This window comes from Egretta garzetta, unplaced genomic scaffold (genome assembly GCF_000687185.1).
Source record: "Egretta garzetta isolate BGI_Z169 unplaced genomic scaffold, ASM68718v1 scaffold658, whole genome shotgun sequence".
Taxonomy (NCBI): Eukaryota; Metazoa; Chordata; class Aves; order Pelecaniformes; family Ardeidae; genus Egretta; species Egretta garzetta.
Window position 1 is genome coordinate 152150 of NW_009260499.1, and position 15360 is coordinate 167509.

General features: G+C 48.1%; 1 protein-coding gene across 2 annotated transcripts in view; it reads left to right on the forward strand.

Annotated features, from left to right (window-relative positions):
* PLCB2 (phospholipase C beta 2) overlaps positions 1-14689 on the forward strand; it is a 45052-nt gene extending 30363 nt beyond the window's left edge. The window contains exons 19-32 of one of the 2 annotated variants that reach the window (XM_035900105.1): positions 628-782; positions 1204-1368; positions 2481-2580; positions 2852-2956; positions 3962-4047; positions 4141-4237; positions 5899-5946; positions 7192-7402; positions 7582-7750; positions 9472-9548; positions 11748-11843; positions 12984-13041; positions 13665-13751; positions 14405-14689. In XM_035900105.1, coding sequence (XP_035755998.1) covers positions 628-782; positions 1204-1368; positions 2481-2580; positions 2852-2956; positions 3962-4047; positions 4141-4237; positions 5899-5946; positions 7192-7402; positions 7582-7750; positions 9472-9548; positions 11748-11843; positions 12984-13041; positions 13665-13751; positions 14405-14677 — 1727 coding nt within the window. In that variant the 3' untranslated portion in view covers positions 14678-14689. Of the gene's footprint in view, positions 1-627; positions 783-1203; positions 1369-2480; positions 2581-2851; positions 2957-3961; positions 4048-4140; positions 4238-5898; positions 5947-7191; positions 7403-7581; positions 7751-9471; positions 9549-11747; positions 11844-12983; positions 13042-13664; positions 13752-14404 lie in introns of those variants that run through there. The other variant, XR_004842737.1, reaches the window with a different exon arrangement.
* Positions 14690-15360: the final 671 nt, after the last annotated feature.

Below are 15360 nucleotides of genomic sequence, written 5' to 3' on the forward strand. Positions count from 1 at the left end.
GCTGTTATTTCCAGTATTTTGACCTGAACAGGGAAGAAGGGCTGCACAACCAGCATGAGAAGGAGCCAAAGAAAAGCCTCCAGAGAAAGCTATTCTTTACCCCTCTTCCTCCCTCAGAGGGTGTCTTATGGAGGGTGTAGGAGTCTAGCTGTAGGATCAGTAGGAGAAAAAAAGAAGCAACTTTGAAAGGGAGAGTGTGAGGGATTGGTTATGACGAGGGCATCATACTGGAGACATGTCCAGAAACCACAAGACAGTGTTCTCAAGAGAAGTGGCAGAGGAGAAGATGGACTGAGAGGAGGCCCCAAATGGAAGGGGGAAGGAATAGAGGGGTTCAGACAACCACACTTCACAATCAAAACCAGCGGGTACTTCTTGAAGTAGTTTTTAATTTAGTTCTACCCATGACTTATGGTGCAATCATAAGCAAAACCTTTCTTACAACAGCTGCTGTAATATTTTTCCCTGTAGGGTGTTGAGAGGCTTAATTAGTTTTTGAAATGGCTTTGTGAGCCTTTGGCTAGCAGGGGCTGTAAAAGTACAGCATCCTTCAGCCTACTGGTAGTGCACAAGCCACCTGATGAGGTCCCACAGAAATTTTTCTCGTTGTGTTCCTCTCTCTCTCAGATGTCCCCATGCAGCAGAACATGGCCCTGTTTGAGTTCAACGGCCAGTGTGGCTATCTGCTCAAGCATGAATTCATGCGGCGTCCAGACAAACAGTTTGACCCCTTCTCTGTGGACCGCATTGACGTGGTGGTGGCGAGTACCCTGTCTGTCACGGCAAGTACAAACCGTGGTGCTGTTCCTCCCCTGACAGCCAGTTCCTGGCACCACGTATATAACTGGCATCTATGTCCCCTCTATTTATTACCCAGTAGGGTTCTTAGTGGCAAATGAACCCAGAGAGTCCTGTGGGAGAGTGTTACCATGGCAACTCCCAGTCTTTTCACTATTTTAAATGAATCATAATCGCATGAAAATGGAAAATTAGCATCTGCCACACAGAAGCAGCCAAGGCTGTGATGATGGGGAGGGAGGAGGTTGGAGGAAGTGGAGGTGAAAGAAAAGCCTGTTGTGGATTGGAAGCTGCAGCAGAAAAGATGTTTTGGGGTGGGAGGGTGACTTGGGGGTGAAAGTATGGGTGTGTTCTTGTGTTTTATTCTTTTCAGCAGTTGCTAATTATGTTTTTGTTTGTTTGTAGATACTCTCTGGTCAGTTCCTCTCAGACCGCAGTGTGAAGACCTATGTGGAAGTGGAGCTGTTTGGGTTGCCTAGGGACACAAAACGCAAATACAGAACCAAACTGACCTCCACTGCCAATTCCATTAACCCTGTATGGAAAGAGGAGGCTTTTGTTTTTGAAAAGGTAATAACGTTTGATAGTAATTCAGACGGAGAATCCTTATAGATCCCGTTGGCCACAAGCACTGCCTCTTGAGAGGTCAGTGACAACAGAAGGGACTCCCTTCTGGAGATCTCAGTCATGGCTTTAGACACACAAGGCGTTATGTGTCGCACTCTCAGATAACATCCAAACAACAGTATCCAGAAAAACTCTCCATCAGTATTTCCCTGAAAGACAAGGGGTAGCTGGGAGACATTTCTGGAAATAACAGGCATCAAAAGTCTTCCATTTGTGATGTGCTTCAGACTGAATTGACTTACCAGCTTGGAAAACTTCAAGCACTAGGAAGCAGAAAGGAACTGAATGTCTGTGGTTGAACTGTAAATGAGAAACAGCCAAACTGGAGGAGTAATGGGACAAGAGGGAGGTTTTCAGTTGTGCCGGCATACGGAACGCTGCCCTGTTTGTCTACAAGAACTCAGTGGTCACTAATCCAGCTACAGGGTACAGGAAGTTAAGTCAAAGGTGATAGCAATGTTTGGCCTTTCCGCAGTAAGTTACAAAGGCAAAAATGCGTGTTCCACTGCTCATCTCTGTCAAGCATGCTGTGAAACAGCAGCAGGTATTTTCAGCCTGCTTGGGATGTGGTAGACAAATACTGTCCTCGTTTCAGAAGACACTTCTCAGGCTTCAGTTCTGGCAGAATAATTTTTAGTTCGTTTTATGGCAGAAGAAAATGGGGGAGGAGGGAGACAAGAGCCCTTACGGCAAAGTTACCATGCTTGCTAAATTATCCTTCCAAGTTCATTCCCTTTTCTGGTGAATTGATTCACACGAGTGGTTTGGAGGGTTTGTTGCCCCCATTTTTTCTTTAGGTAAACTCTCCTGTGATCCTGTTCAGTCTGTCCTCTGGGAAGCCCATGTTTTGTGGAGTTTCTGTGAATTTAGTTACGTCTGTGATAACCTGCAGCCTTAAATCACAAGACACAGGCAGTGACTTCCTTGGAGAGATGGCATCTTAAAGAGAGATGGTTTTGGTGGAAGGGGAGAGGAAAGCTCTGTGTAATGAGGCCGGTATGCTGTTAGGAGTTAGCAAGGCACCAATGTCCTGACCTCTCTGTTTTTTTCCTTAGATCATGATGCCAGAGTTGGCTTCTCTCAAAATTGTGGCTTGGGAGGAAGGAGGGAAGTTCATTGGTCATCGTGTCATTCCCATTATTGCAGTGCACTCAGGTAAATCTGTGTAAATGCCTTCAGCTTTTGTACCCTTGAGGCGTATCCGTTGGAAGCTGTAAAGAAGATATGAACATCTGCACCTTTTGCTACTTCATCTCCATTCCTGTAGGCAGCGGAGCCTTCAAATTCATCCCATTATAGCCTTGGCTTAATTCCGTAACATGTTCACCATGCCCTGCTGTAAAGAGAGGCTTTGTTTTACTGTTGGAGCACGCGGACAAGAGGGGGCAGATTCTGTTAGTTTACCTCTTCTGCTTTCTCTTTTCAGGCTATCACCACGTTTGCCTCCGCAGCGAAAGTAACATGCCGCTCACCATGCCTTCTCTGTTCGTGTACCTGGAGATCAAGGACTACGTCCCTGATGCGTGGGCGGGTACGCGTTAGAACGTGCGGGGGCGGTGGGGGGGGGTGTTCTGGCTTTGTCCAAACTGTGACCCAGAAGCATTTTTCCAGCCCGGTGCTTTCCTGCTGCACCCTTAATTCCTTGTCGGGGTGGGACTTGAGCTCATGCCAGCATCCTGTCACACCCTGGCTTTCATCAGAAGAGAGCGGATGCTTGCACTGGTAACTGTGACTGGTTCCCAGTATGGCCCGACGCACGCGTACCTGGTGTGCAGTGCAGATGTAACTGTCTCTGGTTTGGAACGGGTCGGTCTCTTTATTGCTTTTAGCAGTGGCAGGGAGAGGTTTCCTAGAGTGCAGAGGTGATAAAAAACTATCGGGGATGACAGCGATAGGGCTTTGGAGAACAGGGGTTTAGGCAGCACAGCAGTGTTGGAAGAGAGGGAGGTTCTTGATGGTACTGGGATGCAGTGATCTTCCTTTAAAAAGGGGATGGTCAAGCAGTGAGAGATGAATCAGGAAAGAAGCCCCACGAGAGGTATTAACAGCAAAACTTGAACCAATCATGAGCAAAGCCATGCAGAATGTAACAGCATCAGCCACAGAAGTTCTCCTGAATACTTCTCATGTTTACTCTCTCTTCCCTTGTGTTCCTACAAATGAACCTTATTCATGGGGGAAATCCTGTGAAATTGATGGTTTTAACACACATTTGTAAAACAGCATTGGACTGGAGTCGGAGCAGGGAGCTGTGCAGGTTAGGGACGTCTTAACCTGGCTTTGGATTTTGGGAGCTGCATGCTCTTTTCAGCTTCACAGAGCTGCCCCAAACATCAGAAAGCGACTGAGGTGAAGACGGTCCCCTCGTCCCCTCCCTGCGTGCTGTCAGGGAGAAGCTTGTTACAAGTAGAGAATGCAAAATATCCCTTGCCCACAACGGCCTGTCCTAGGCCAGAAAGGAAACCAGAAGGCAAGGAAAATCAGAGTACAATGAGTTACTTGATAACCTGAGCAAAGACCTCCTCTTTGTTCCTAGATCTGACCATTGCTCTCTCCAACCCCATTAAGTTCTTCAGTCTGCAGGACAAGAGATCAGTTAAGCTGAAAGATGGCTCAGCAGAGGTAAGTTTTTCCAAGTTCTGTCATTGTCTCTAATGTTGCATGGATTCAGCCTGAAATAATAGAGCTTTGATTTACCTCTGATCTTTGTTTTAGAGGCTTGGCACACAGAGGAACTTCCCACCTGCTGAAACTAACGGGATACCAAACTCCACTGGGAAATTCAGCGCTCCTCTTTCTAATGGGCCTGCAGGTAAAGCTGTGGACATGGGGTGAGCTAGAAGTAGAAGGGAAAGCCTGTACACTCAAAAGGCTGGAAAGAGCCAGTGCTGGAGGGTGAAGATGCTTGGTAATGGGATCACAACCTCTCAGGGCAAGTCACCACTGTAAATTCTGGTGCAAAAGTTGTAGGTAGTGAGTTGTAGCGCTCTGTCGGGCTGGAGGGAGCGTGACTTGCGTACTGCTTTTACTCCACCACAGGAGAGTAATCTCAGGTATCTACTGAGAAGACCAGGAAACAAGCTGAAGGCCCAGCTGGGCTAACGTCTTGGGGTAGTGCTGCTGTTCCCTCTGCTGTCTGGCACGTATGCTGAGGACTCTGACAGAGGGCCTCAGTTTTCCAGGTTCAGCACAGAGTTCCCTGGGAGAGAACTGTATTAAGAAGGAACCGCTGTCCTGAAAAAGTGGCCTGTGGCAGAGATGCAGCCTTTCATCTTAAGTGTGAAGCTGGAGGTTGGACATGGATTTTGAGCAAAGACATGATAATGCTGGGTATATCTGAGACAGAGGTTTTAAGATGTGGCTTGGGTTTATCCCATAATACCTCACTGCTCTCACCTCTGTGTTGTTCTTTTCAAGGGTCTCTGTCTGTAATTACTGTTGATTTCTGACATTTGAAGTATGTTTAGATCCCCCTGAAAACTTTTATTTTGTGAAACTGCGCTTGCACCAGAGTCCAGTGGTATAATACTTCGGAGCCTTAAAGATTAGTAATTTTATTCATCGGCTGAGATGAACACCAAACTCCTTGTAAGATCCATTACAAGTTCAGAGTGAACAGATCCCACACCTGGCATTTGGCGAGAGTAGGAATGGAGCACAGTCCTGTGGTTTGACTGCTAGATTAAATGAGGACCCAGTAACGTAACAAGGGCAAAAACTACGTAACCCTGACCAGTCAGATGAGTTGGAAAAAAGTTACGGATTTGCTTACATAGAAATCCAAAGACAAAGTCAGCATTTACTACTAGGTGTAGAGGAGCTCTAGCAGAGAAAGATCTTCCTAACAGTATGTTTGTTCTTTTCACGCTGGTGCCTTCTTGGCCTTACAAAACAAGATAGCCCACAAACATTAACGGTGTAGTATTGTGGAAAGTGCCGGAGGGGATGTTCCTCCAGCACGCTTCTAATCCAAGCTAATTGATAGAGTCATTGCAGGTTAGGCAAGAACATGTCCCCTGCCGTACACTTAGATGACCTCATTCTGTTCTGTTCTGGTTTATAGTAACTGACAGCTAATCAGTATTTCCTCCATATTAACTCTGTCAACGTGATTGATACAGTTTGTCCTTTCAAATATGTTGATATCAAAACAATCGGTTTTCTCAGATTTCAGACCAGAACATCCTTCTCACCTAATCAAAACAAGTTTACATGTGCCAAATCATCACTAGCAATGTTCAGCTAATACAAAGCAAATGCCCTTTTTCTGTCGCAAGGCAGAGAATCCTGTTCCCTTTCTGCTGTGCTTGTTAACAAAGTTCCCAAGCACTTAAGCATCTCAGCAGTTTAATTCCTTTGTATGCACACCAACATCCTTCGTGTGGCCCGGGTTCTTGATGAGCTTTCCACTGTCCGTTTTCAACCCAAAGATCCAAGATAGAACATAAACAGGAGCCTCTTTTGTGATTTCAGGAGCATTCGCCAAGGATGAAAATGTGATAGAATTGACGCAGATTGCGGGTAAGTCATGCTGTTCACACAGGCTGAGCCCCATCAGCCATCTTACCTCTTGCCCAATTTCTGACTGGGATAGAGATGAAGCCTGCTCTGCAAATTAAAAAAGACCTGACCCAACCCTGCCTGCTGTAGCCAGCACTAAAGACAAACCATACCAGTCTTTGGGCTCAGGGACCTGGGTTTCCTGGGCACCATTTGCCCATTTGGATAACTGCCATGGTGTGTGGCGAGCTCTCAGGCTGGGATGGAGCTCACAGGAGGTCTCAAGGAGAAAAAAGGCTTGGGGTTGCCATGGTCCATGCCTTAGACAAGCTGGGCCACTGTCGTCTGCACTGAACTGAAGGCACAAGAGTAAACCTGTTGCACTCGGGGTACGTTGCCAAATAAATTTTGTTTTTAAAAGTTATTCCTGAAGAAAAATGTTCCCCTGGACAGAGCTATGATTACATTAAATATGTACTCTGGTAAAAGGCATCACGAAGGCATAGGGGGCTCTGGTTCGAGAGTCTGGACGTGTTGACTGAGAGACTGGCGTTTAAGCTGTACCCTTGCGTTCCCTCAACACAAACCTTCTGGAAGGTGTTGACCCTGCACAGCACAGCCTTGTGTTGCAGACACACCCACAAGTTCTGTTAATTTTCACACGTTCCAAGCCAAAAAACCCAGTTACTTCCCTGAGGAGATAACTCCCTGTGGCCTTTCTGCCACAGGTAACTTGCGACTGACAGATAACAAGTTCTCCAGAGTTCACAGGCATCCTTTCCCTCTCATCTTCATCTTCCTCAAAAGCCCTTTCATTTACCCCTCAGAACTAAGAAATGCCAGGTATTCAAACTGGAAGGAATGAAAGTGCCTGTCATTGGAATCCAGTTTTCCAAACAAAATCAGTAATGAAAGAACAAAGCTGTTCCCTTATCATTGCTGCCAGCTAGCGTAAGAGTTGTGCTGTCTTTGGGATACTTAGAATTGTGGAGAAGGGTGCAAGGCACAAGACAGGCTGACCGGCACGTCACCACCAGTGTGCTCCTCTGGCCGAAATAGCGAAAGGCAGCAATTCCTCAGGCCATCCTCATGCCACGCATCCTCCGGATGCTGAGCTGAGCTGAGCTGCATGTCGTGCTGAAAAGAGGGAGGAAAAGCTGAATGAAGGCAGCGCTGAAAAAAACCTGGCCGACCCCAAAAAGGCGTCACAGCAGGTTGAGAAATGGTGGGTGAGAGAAAACTGCCTCTCTTTATTTTGTGTTTTAGAGCCTCAGACAGCCAGCCTCGCAGAACTGCAGCAGATGAAGCTCTTCCTGAAGCTGCTGAAGAAGCAGGAGAAGGAACTGAGGGAGCTGGAGCGGAAAGGAAGTAAACGGAGGGAGGAGCTGCTGCAGAAATATTCTGTACTCTTTTCAGAGCCCGTCTGCTACGGAGGCAAGAAAAGGGTGATACACACTAGGAAAACCCAGAAGAAGAGGTAAATACAGCTCAGGGGCTCCAGCAGGGCCTGGCCTGTGGGTCACCTCCCCAGACCAAAGCAGAGAAACATGGGCTCCCCTTCTCTGAAGGAATCACAGAGTGGTGCGGGCAGCCACATCTTCCTGGGATTGTATCGGCATCTCTAGAAGCAGCAGAGCTGCTGTATCTGTTCTGCAGGATTTTGACAACAGGTGATGTTGGTACATGTGCAAATCCTGTAGAAATGGCAGAAAGCAGTGATAGCCAAGTTTTGGAACTGAGAGAGAGGCTGGAGACGGACCTCATCCAACTGGGGGAGGAGCACCATCATGGGATTCGAAGAAAGAAGGAGCAGCACGCCACAGAGGTAAGGACTACAAGTGTCAACAGAAGGCGTAGCCTAGGAGAGGCCCTGCAAGGACAGCCTGAAAAACCAAGTTCTTCTCTAAACTGTGAGCTTGGAAATATGGCCACAGGGCCAAAAACACCCCTCAGAGCAATTATCAGGTCTGTGCAAGGTAATTGAGAATGTAGACAGTGATGCTTACTTGTTAGAAGCTATAAAAATCCAGCAGAAATATTTTTAAAGGTCTGCAATTTGAAAAAAATTGAGAAGCACTGTCCTGGAGCACATCAGGCTCCATCCACTTAAGCTCTTCTGATAGTTTAGCATGGGGTTAACGTGGCATTCACTGGCTTTATATGCTGCCAGGTGCCAGCTCTCCAGGAGTCTGGGTACCTGCGGCTGTACCACGCTTCTCCTGGCTCCCTGCGTGACGCTGTAGCGTCAGAGCTAGGGTGACACACGGGTACGGGGAAGCCCTGCAGGTTCACCAGTGGCAACCCCCAGAGCATTACAGACATGCCGCAGGGGCAGCCGCGCTCACCGCTGTCATTCACCCAGGACAGACGATGCGTGGGAACAGAGCAGCCGTTGCCACATCTGTGCTAACAAAACGGAAGCCTTGTGAGGGACAGTACTCCTAGGACCACCCCTTAGCACTGGCAGCAGGGCTGGATCTCATTCCTCTTGAAATCTGGGAAGTGTTTTGCTGTTTGACTTAGTAGAGTTCAAAGTCAGTGTCCTCGTAAGGTGTCACCAGTGAGTCCTGCGAGTGCATCCGTGTTTCCCACACCCACAGACCCCCCCACCTTAAGCAGATGCTGGTAAAAGACACAGCAATGGCTGGAGACACAGTGCAGTCCACAAGATGGTGATGATAAATGCGGTGTATGCCATCTGTTCTGATGAAAGGGGGATCATTCCAGGATTTGGAGGCCTTTTCCTATCATTATTTTCCAAAGGAGTTTGTATCATGTGTCTTAAATCTTAGGTTCCCTGGTGCACCTTGGCTTGACAAGCACCTTGCAGGCTGTCTGCAAGACTGGCTGCTCTAGCCTACACCAACCCTGAGGGGGGGAAAAACCTGCCTCTTGAGAACAAGCGTGCCTGGAAATCATGCTTATCAGCAGAGAGAGGAGCCAAAGGAATAAAACATCCTTGTCTCACAACTCTGTCAAAGACTGTGAGATTTAGTGGGCTGCAAAAAGGAAATAAAACCCTTGAGCTCTCGCTGCACAGCACGTAGCCCAGCAGCCAGGGCTTCTCCTTTCAGGCTGTTTCTCGGCAGGCAGCAGCGCAGGCAGATCTGAGTGCCCTGACGCTTACTCTGCCAAGAGTTTCCACAGAACTTTGTTTCCACAAGACAGGAGGTCCATCCTCTTGCTAGCCTCTGTTGTTGAGCAGGTAAAGCTCTACTGCTGTTCCCCACCTACCCCCAAGTACAGTGAGTCTGGTGCTGCCTCCTGCACAGAGAGGTAGGGCGCTGTCCCTAAGTTAACCTAGGGGTGAGTGGCACGCCTCACGGCGTAGCCTTTGGAGCCTGGGTGCAGTCAGTCCGATCTGCGTGCGCACCTGAACTCGCCGTTGTGGCGCACGGGTTTGCACGAAGCCTCATGGATTAGCTGGCCCCTGGAATTCAGGGCAGGGAGGGGTAAGGCTGGATCAGGTGCTCGTGGGATACGGCTGGTGTGCTGTGTCTCATCCCGGTTTGTTTGGTTTTGATCTTGTTTTCCTCCCTCGAACAGCAAGTTACCAAGATAATAGAGCTAGCCAGAGAGAAGCAGACAGCTGAGCTGAAGGCGCTGAAGGAGTCGTCAGAAAGGTAAACTTATGCATTATTACTTTGTTATTCAAATCGTAGCTCTCATCTGGGGTAGCGTTTTCTGCATTGTGCTGCAGACAGTGACTGAGACAGGGGAGGAGAAGCGTTTCTTCTGCTTTGGTGGGAAAGCGATGTGACACAGGGTCTCACACAGTTACACAGTGGCAGTAGTGGGACGACAGCTCTTGTCCTGCCATCTCCAGAACAGTGTTCCTGCCACGAGGCACCAAACCAGGGTACTGGCCTTCAAGCTGCAGTAAGTAGCCTTGACTGACTAATTCAGAAAGATAGGAAGTCAGACTGGTGGTCACTGGTTGTCATCGCTGTCTGCGGTAGTCAGTGCATCACACAATCCCTTCCAGGGCCTGAGCAGCTCGGTCTTCTAAGTGAATTGAGCATCTTGGCTCCAGAACTTAAATAAACTGGCAGAATCAATTCACCAATTTCTAGCCAGGCATTTATCCATTTGTTCTTGCAGTAACGTTGTCCTGAAGCTAAAATCCTCACTCATTCCTCCTTCCCTTTAAATCCTCTCTCAGCCTTTAGCTGCTAAATCAGGCAAAACTTCCTTTTTTCGTGTCCTCAATCAGGAGAGATTCTCTGTTTCTCTCAGCTATTCAGCATATTCAGACAAGACTAAGAAAAACAGGTCAAGTATTGCTAACAATATGATGTCATTTAGTACAGTCACATCTACAGATGGCTGTGAGGAGCTCCAGAAAGCTTTAAAGATCTTGAGCAACAGGTAATTAGAATGGCAGTTAGATTCAGTATGAATAAATAAAAATAATGTGAATGGAAAAAACCTAACCGTAGCTCAGCAGTACACAGGGGCGAGCTGGTGTCACTCAGGAAAGAGATTTTCAGCTGCTGTGGATAATTCTCAGCATTCACAGCACTGCAGTGGCCAAAGTGGCAAATAGAATTTTTGGAATTGAAAAAAAAAGGGAAAGGTTCAAAGTTAGCATTCTGCTAGCTAGATCTGCCTGCACAACGCAGGCACCTTTCCAGTGTGCCGTCTTGAACAAAAAGCTCTGGAAGAGCACGAAGGGGGTGGCAAGGACAGTCAGCAGCGAGTGCTAATTTCTGCGCAAAAAAGAAAGTAAACAGGACTCAGCTTGGAGAACAGATGACTGAGGGGGCTGTGACAGAAGTGCATAAAATCATGAATGGTATGGAGAAGAAGAATAGGGAAGTGATCACTCTGTGTTTTGCAAAAGAGATGAGATGTGGGGCACCCAGTGAGGATCTCAAGGAGTACTTCTGTCACAGCGCATAAATTGAGTTCTTTTCCTCTCAGGTCAAGGAGCTAAACTCCAAGGTATGAGAGACATTCATGGGCGAGAAAGGCAGGGAAGCTGGAGGATGGACTGGAAACGGGGAAGGTGGAGGAGGGAAAAATTACCCTGTGCTTGTTCTCTTTCTTACACTTAAACATACGCTCCTTCCACCATTGGAGGCAGGACACCGGACCGATGGGCCACAAGCCGGCGGCCGTTCCCGTGTCCCCCTTAGCAGCTGTCCTGTTGCAATCGTTTTGTACGTGGACGGCCAAGATGTGGTACTGGTGGTGTCAGCAGCCTCTTCTGCCCTGACACAAACACCTTCCTCCGTCTGTCGTGACGCGTTCCTGGCCCGCAGTTAGCGTTTTTGATGGCCACATGTGCCTCAGTCAGGGGCACGTGTTAGGTTTTCTGGGTTTTGTTCTTTCCTACTGGTTGATCCAAATGTCTTTTAAGTGTTTATGGTTTCTGCTTCGCAAGTCACATCCCATAGTCCATGTGCCTTGCTGCTTGCTTCAGGTCTTCTTAGGTCTGCTATACAGACATCAGTTCCTTCTTTTTTTTCCCCTTCTATCTCTTTTGCTTTTTTTCCCTTTTTTCTTTCCTTTTTTTTTTTTTTTAAATTTAGCAGTGTAAGTGCTTTCAGTGAGTCTCCTGCTGCTCGAGAGGCACCCAACGTAGGTATACAATACATCCTAATGACATAACGTGTTTTCTCCTGTCCCTTTATTATGACTGCCTTTAAAAAAAAAAAAAAGACGACTTTAGAGGACTGAAAATATTCTTAAGACTTGGGACTTTCTGCTGCACAGTCACTCAAACTTTGCTTTTCTGGACAGTTGAGCACTCCAGAGAGCAAATGCAGAGGGGGTTTGCAGTCAGCCCTGCCTCTCACAGCGCTCTTCTCTCTCCACAGCAATATTAAAGACATTAAGAAGAAGCTGGAGGCAAAGAGAGTGGACCGGATCCAAGCCATGATGAGGAATACCAGTGACAAGGCTGCTCAGGAGAGGTACTGGGGCAGGCGTTACCGGGCTTTGCCTCTGCTGAACACTGGCTGTCCTGCTGCAGGCAGGGACCAGCGCTACACCACGGTCTCTGCCACCGGCAGGGAAGCTTTTTAAAGCAGCCGGGCAGGTAGTGGCAGAGCTGTAGGGGTCAGGGCTGCCTGCCCTCGCTCCTGGCCTACCATTTTTTCGCCATTGCGTTCCAGGACACAGGTGCATGAAGCCAAACACCCGCTCCCTAGCTGTAGCGATAGCATGGTCCTGCAGCCACTGCTCACAGGGCCTTCTGGAGCTTTCTCCATAGGCTTTCGGGTTTTTTGTGTAAGGCAGTCAGCAGGACAGGTGTCACCTACTGGGCTTCTGAATAGCCCGAGAGGAGCAGTGCCTTAGAAATGCCCCCTGCCGTGCCGCAGGGAGTAGGAGAGCATATGGAAATGCAGGGGGAGGGTCATTACAGATAGAGAAAGCGTACCCTGAAGACAGGCCTCCCCTGCACCCCTCCCATCTTACGTGACATTTAAGCTTCTCACTGACGTGGCAACTGTCTTAGGCTGAAGCCTAAGAGCACTTCCAAATACTTCCTGCCTACCCTCGTGCCCTGGTGGGTATTTATCTCCCCTAGAATCGAAGGCAGGTCTTCCCCAGCCTCTCTAGAATCTCTTTGCAGTTGGTTTCAGCAACCATCTCAGTCAGGGGGTTGTGTTTAGGCACGTAATGGCTGCAGCCTTCCCCCCCCCTTCATTGTTATAAAAATAATACTCTGCTACTGAGCCTGCGTGTTCAAGTGCTGCATGGTACAAATCGGTTGTAACAGCTTCAGTGTTCAGGGGTACAGAAGAGGGTGTGCTACCGCCTTTGCATCCAGCTCATAGCAAGGTCCTTTTGCTGTCTGTTAAGCTGAAAAAAATAGAATTTTTTCATCCGGTTATTTATTTGACTCGTGTCTCAGGCAAACTTGAACAGTGTTTTATTTGCCTTTCCTGTAATTACAGCAGCCCCTCAGCGTGGGAGGCGGCTATGAGAATAGAACACACCTGTCTCTGTGTGGGCACGAGCCCTGTGGCACTTTATCAGAATGGATAAACAGGTTTTATATAAAGATAACAGATGGATTATAGGTTTTTATACATTTCCTCTCTTTAAAGGTTGAAGAAAGAAATTAATAACGTTCACATTCAGGAAGTGGTGCAAACAATCAAACTGGTAAGTGCTCCTGTGACGGTCTGCCACAGCGTCGCTGTGCTCTGCCAAGCGGGGGTGTCTCGGGTACATCATCGGCACGGCTCGCAGAGTGCGAGCTCTCGGAGGCACGTCAAGCCCCTTAAATTGCTACGGCGCCGAGGCCTCTGAGCGTGTAACTGAGGCAGCCAAAGCGCAGCTGAACACAGCCACTGCCCTTACTAAAGCGCTGTGGGTCCATAAGGGCCTCCTGCCTGGTCAGAGAGGCATTTCTGACCCAGGGGGTTGTTGGAAGCACAATTAATGCACAGTGTAACCCCACACCTATTTAATAATGTGCAGAATTTTGCAGAAGGGGAGGAGACCCTAAGGATCTCATCTTTGCCCTTCAGAGACCCATCGCCGTGTTGAGCAGGCTGTCTGTCTGTGTGTCCGTGCTCATACACGTGCGTGCTCTTGCGATGCTGCCCTAGCACTGGAGCTCAGAATCTTGAGTACTGTACACGTGAAATTGCTCAGAATTGGGAATGGGGGGGATAACTGTAGCACGGGCTCTATAACTGTGTCTTGCTCTTACAAGCTTGGGATGGCTAAAGCATTTGTTTATAAAAACTTGAGTGGTTTTTTTTAATTTGTTCTTTTTAAAGGTGACAGAAAAGACAGCCAGGTATCAGCAGAAACTGGAAGAGAAGCAGGCAGATAATCTGAGAACAATCAAGGAGAAAGAAAGCCAGGTAAAGGCAAAGACAAAGCTCAGGGTTAATGCTGTTACTCAGTACAGTAAATCCAAAATAATTCCTTGCACATTCCTTAATTAATGCCACACTAATCCTACACACACACGCATGCTTCAGCCACCCACTCCTCAGTACGCTGAGAAAATGAATGACTGACTTCGAAGGTGGTTCTACAGGAGCCTACACAGATCTAAGTCAGAGGTGCTGCACTCCTACGCTCCCCGTGCCGGCGCTAGCACTCAGCTAACCATGCAAAAACTCCCCAAATGTAATGTGTGATGGAAATGCATTTTTAGAAGAGAGGAGTCTCATCCCTGAGCGCCTCAGCCTCACAAAACACACAAAATGCATTCCTACTCTTTCAGGGTTGATGTGCAGCGAACAGCGCGGTCTCAGCTCATCAAACAGTGGTGCAAATCAGAATGATGTAAATCAGCATTTCTGATGAACCCTGCTTTCATCTGCAGGGAAGCCAAAGATTGCCTGGGGGATGGAGACAAGTCCTGAGTCAGTATAGGGTGAAGCCAAACCTGTGAAGTGCTAACATCTCATCCCATTGTGCGCCCTCAGAGCGGGTGTTTGTACCATTCTCAGCCTGAGGTCTGCTTAGCATCAGTGTTTGGAGGATGATTTGAGGTCTCTCTTTGCAGCTCCAGCAGGAGGCACTGGCAGAGTACGAGGAGAAACTGAGAAGTCTGAACATGGAGGTGCAGGAGATAGTGAAGAACTACGTGAAAGCAGGCTTCCCTGGAGAGCCAGAGACACAGAAGGAAGCAGTTCAGAGTATTCCTGAGGGAGAACAAGGCTCTACAGAACAACTGGAAGAAAAGATCCCTGTGGCAGAGGTGTCAAGGCTTACGATAGCCACTGCTGAGCCCCCGGGAGCTGAAACAGATGTCGAGAGTGAGGAAAGCGTATTTTGAGAGATGCTTCCCTTACTGTGTTCCACTTCAGGAAGGTTTATGGAGGTATAGAGTGAAGTTAAAGACAAGCTTGACAAACTACTACTCTCCCTTTCCACTCTGGGGAACTCCTGAAATCCTTCAGGAATTTACTACTTTATTAGCCTAGATATTGGAAGTAGTCTGAAGAGCTCACCCTTCAGAGGGTGCTTCGCTCTCTTTGTCTTCCACAGCCCTAGCACCAAGGTATTTAAGCAGCACGGACGGGCCCGTGGCTGAAGGCGAGCTAGTTGGTGGCATTCACAGCAGCATCTACATTAATATTTTAGTCTGGATTCAGACTTCAGTTTTTAGAGTAAGTTCCCTCATCCCATGCAGCTCTTCACATCAGTGGTCTCAGAGCTGGATCCCTCTGACCGAAACTTAACGGAGAGCCCCTCTCCGGCAGCCCACCGAACGCGCTCCAGCTGGCTGAGCGCTAGCTGGGAGCAAACCCTCCTGAAATCCAGCGAAGGTGCTCAGCAGAAACTGTTGTCTTCAAAAGCACCGGTCCTTCTGGCAACACTACCTGCTAATGTAACAGCCTCTCTTTGTAGGAGGAAAGGTCGGTTTGATAGCACCTGATAGCAGTTTTTTGTCAGTATACCAATTCCTTGCACAACCAGTGCTGGCTTTTTAATTGGTGTGTCCCCCCCCGGTCAGAT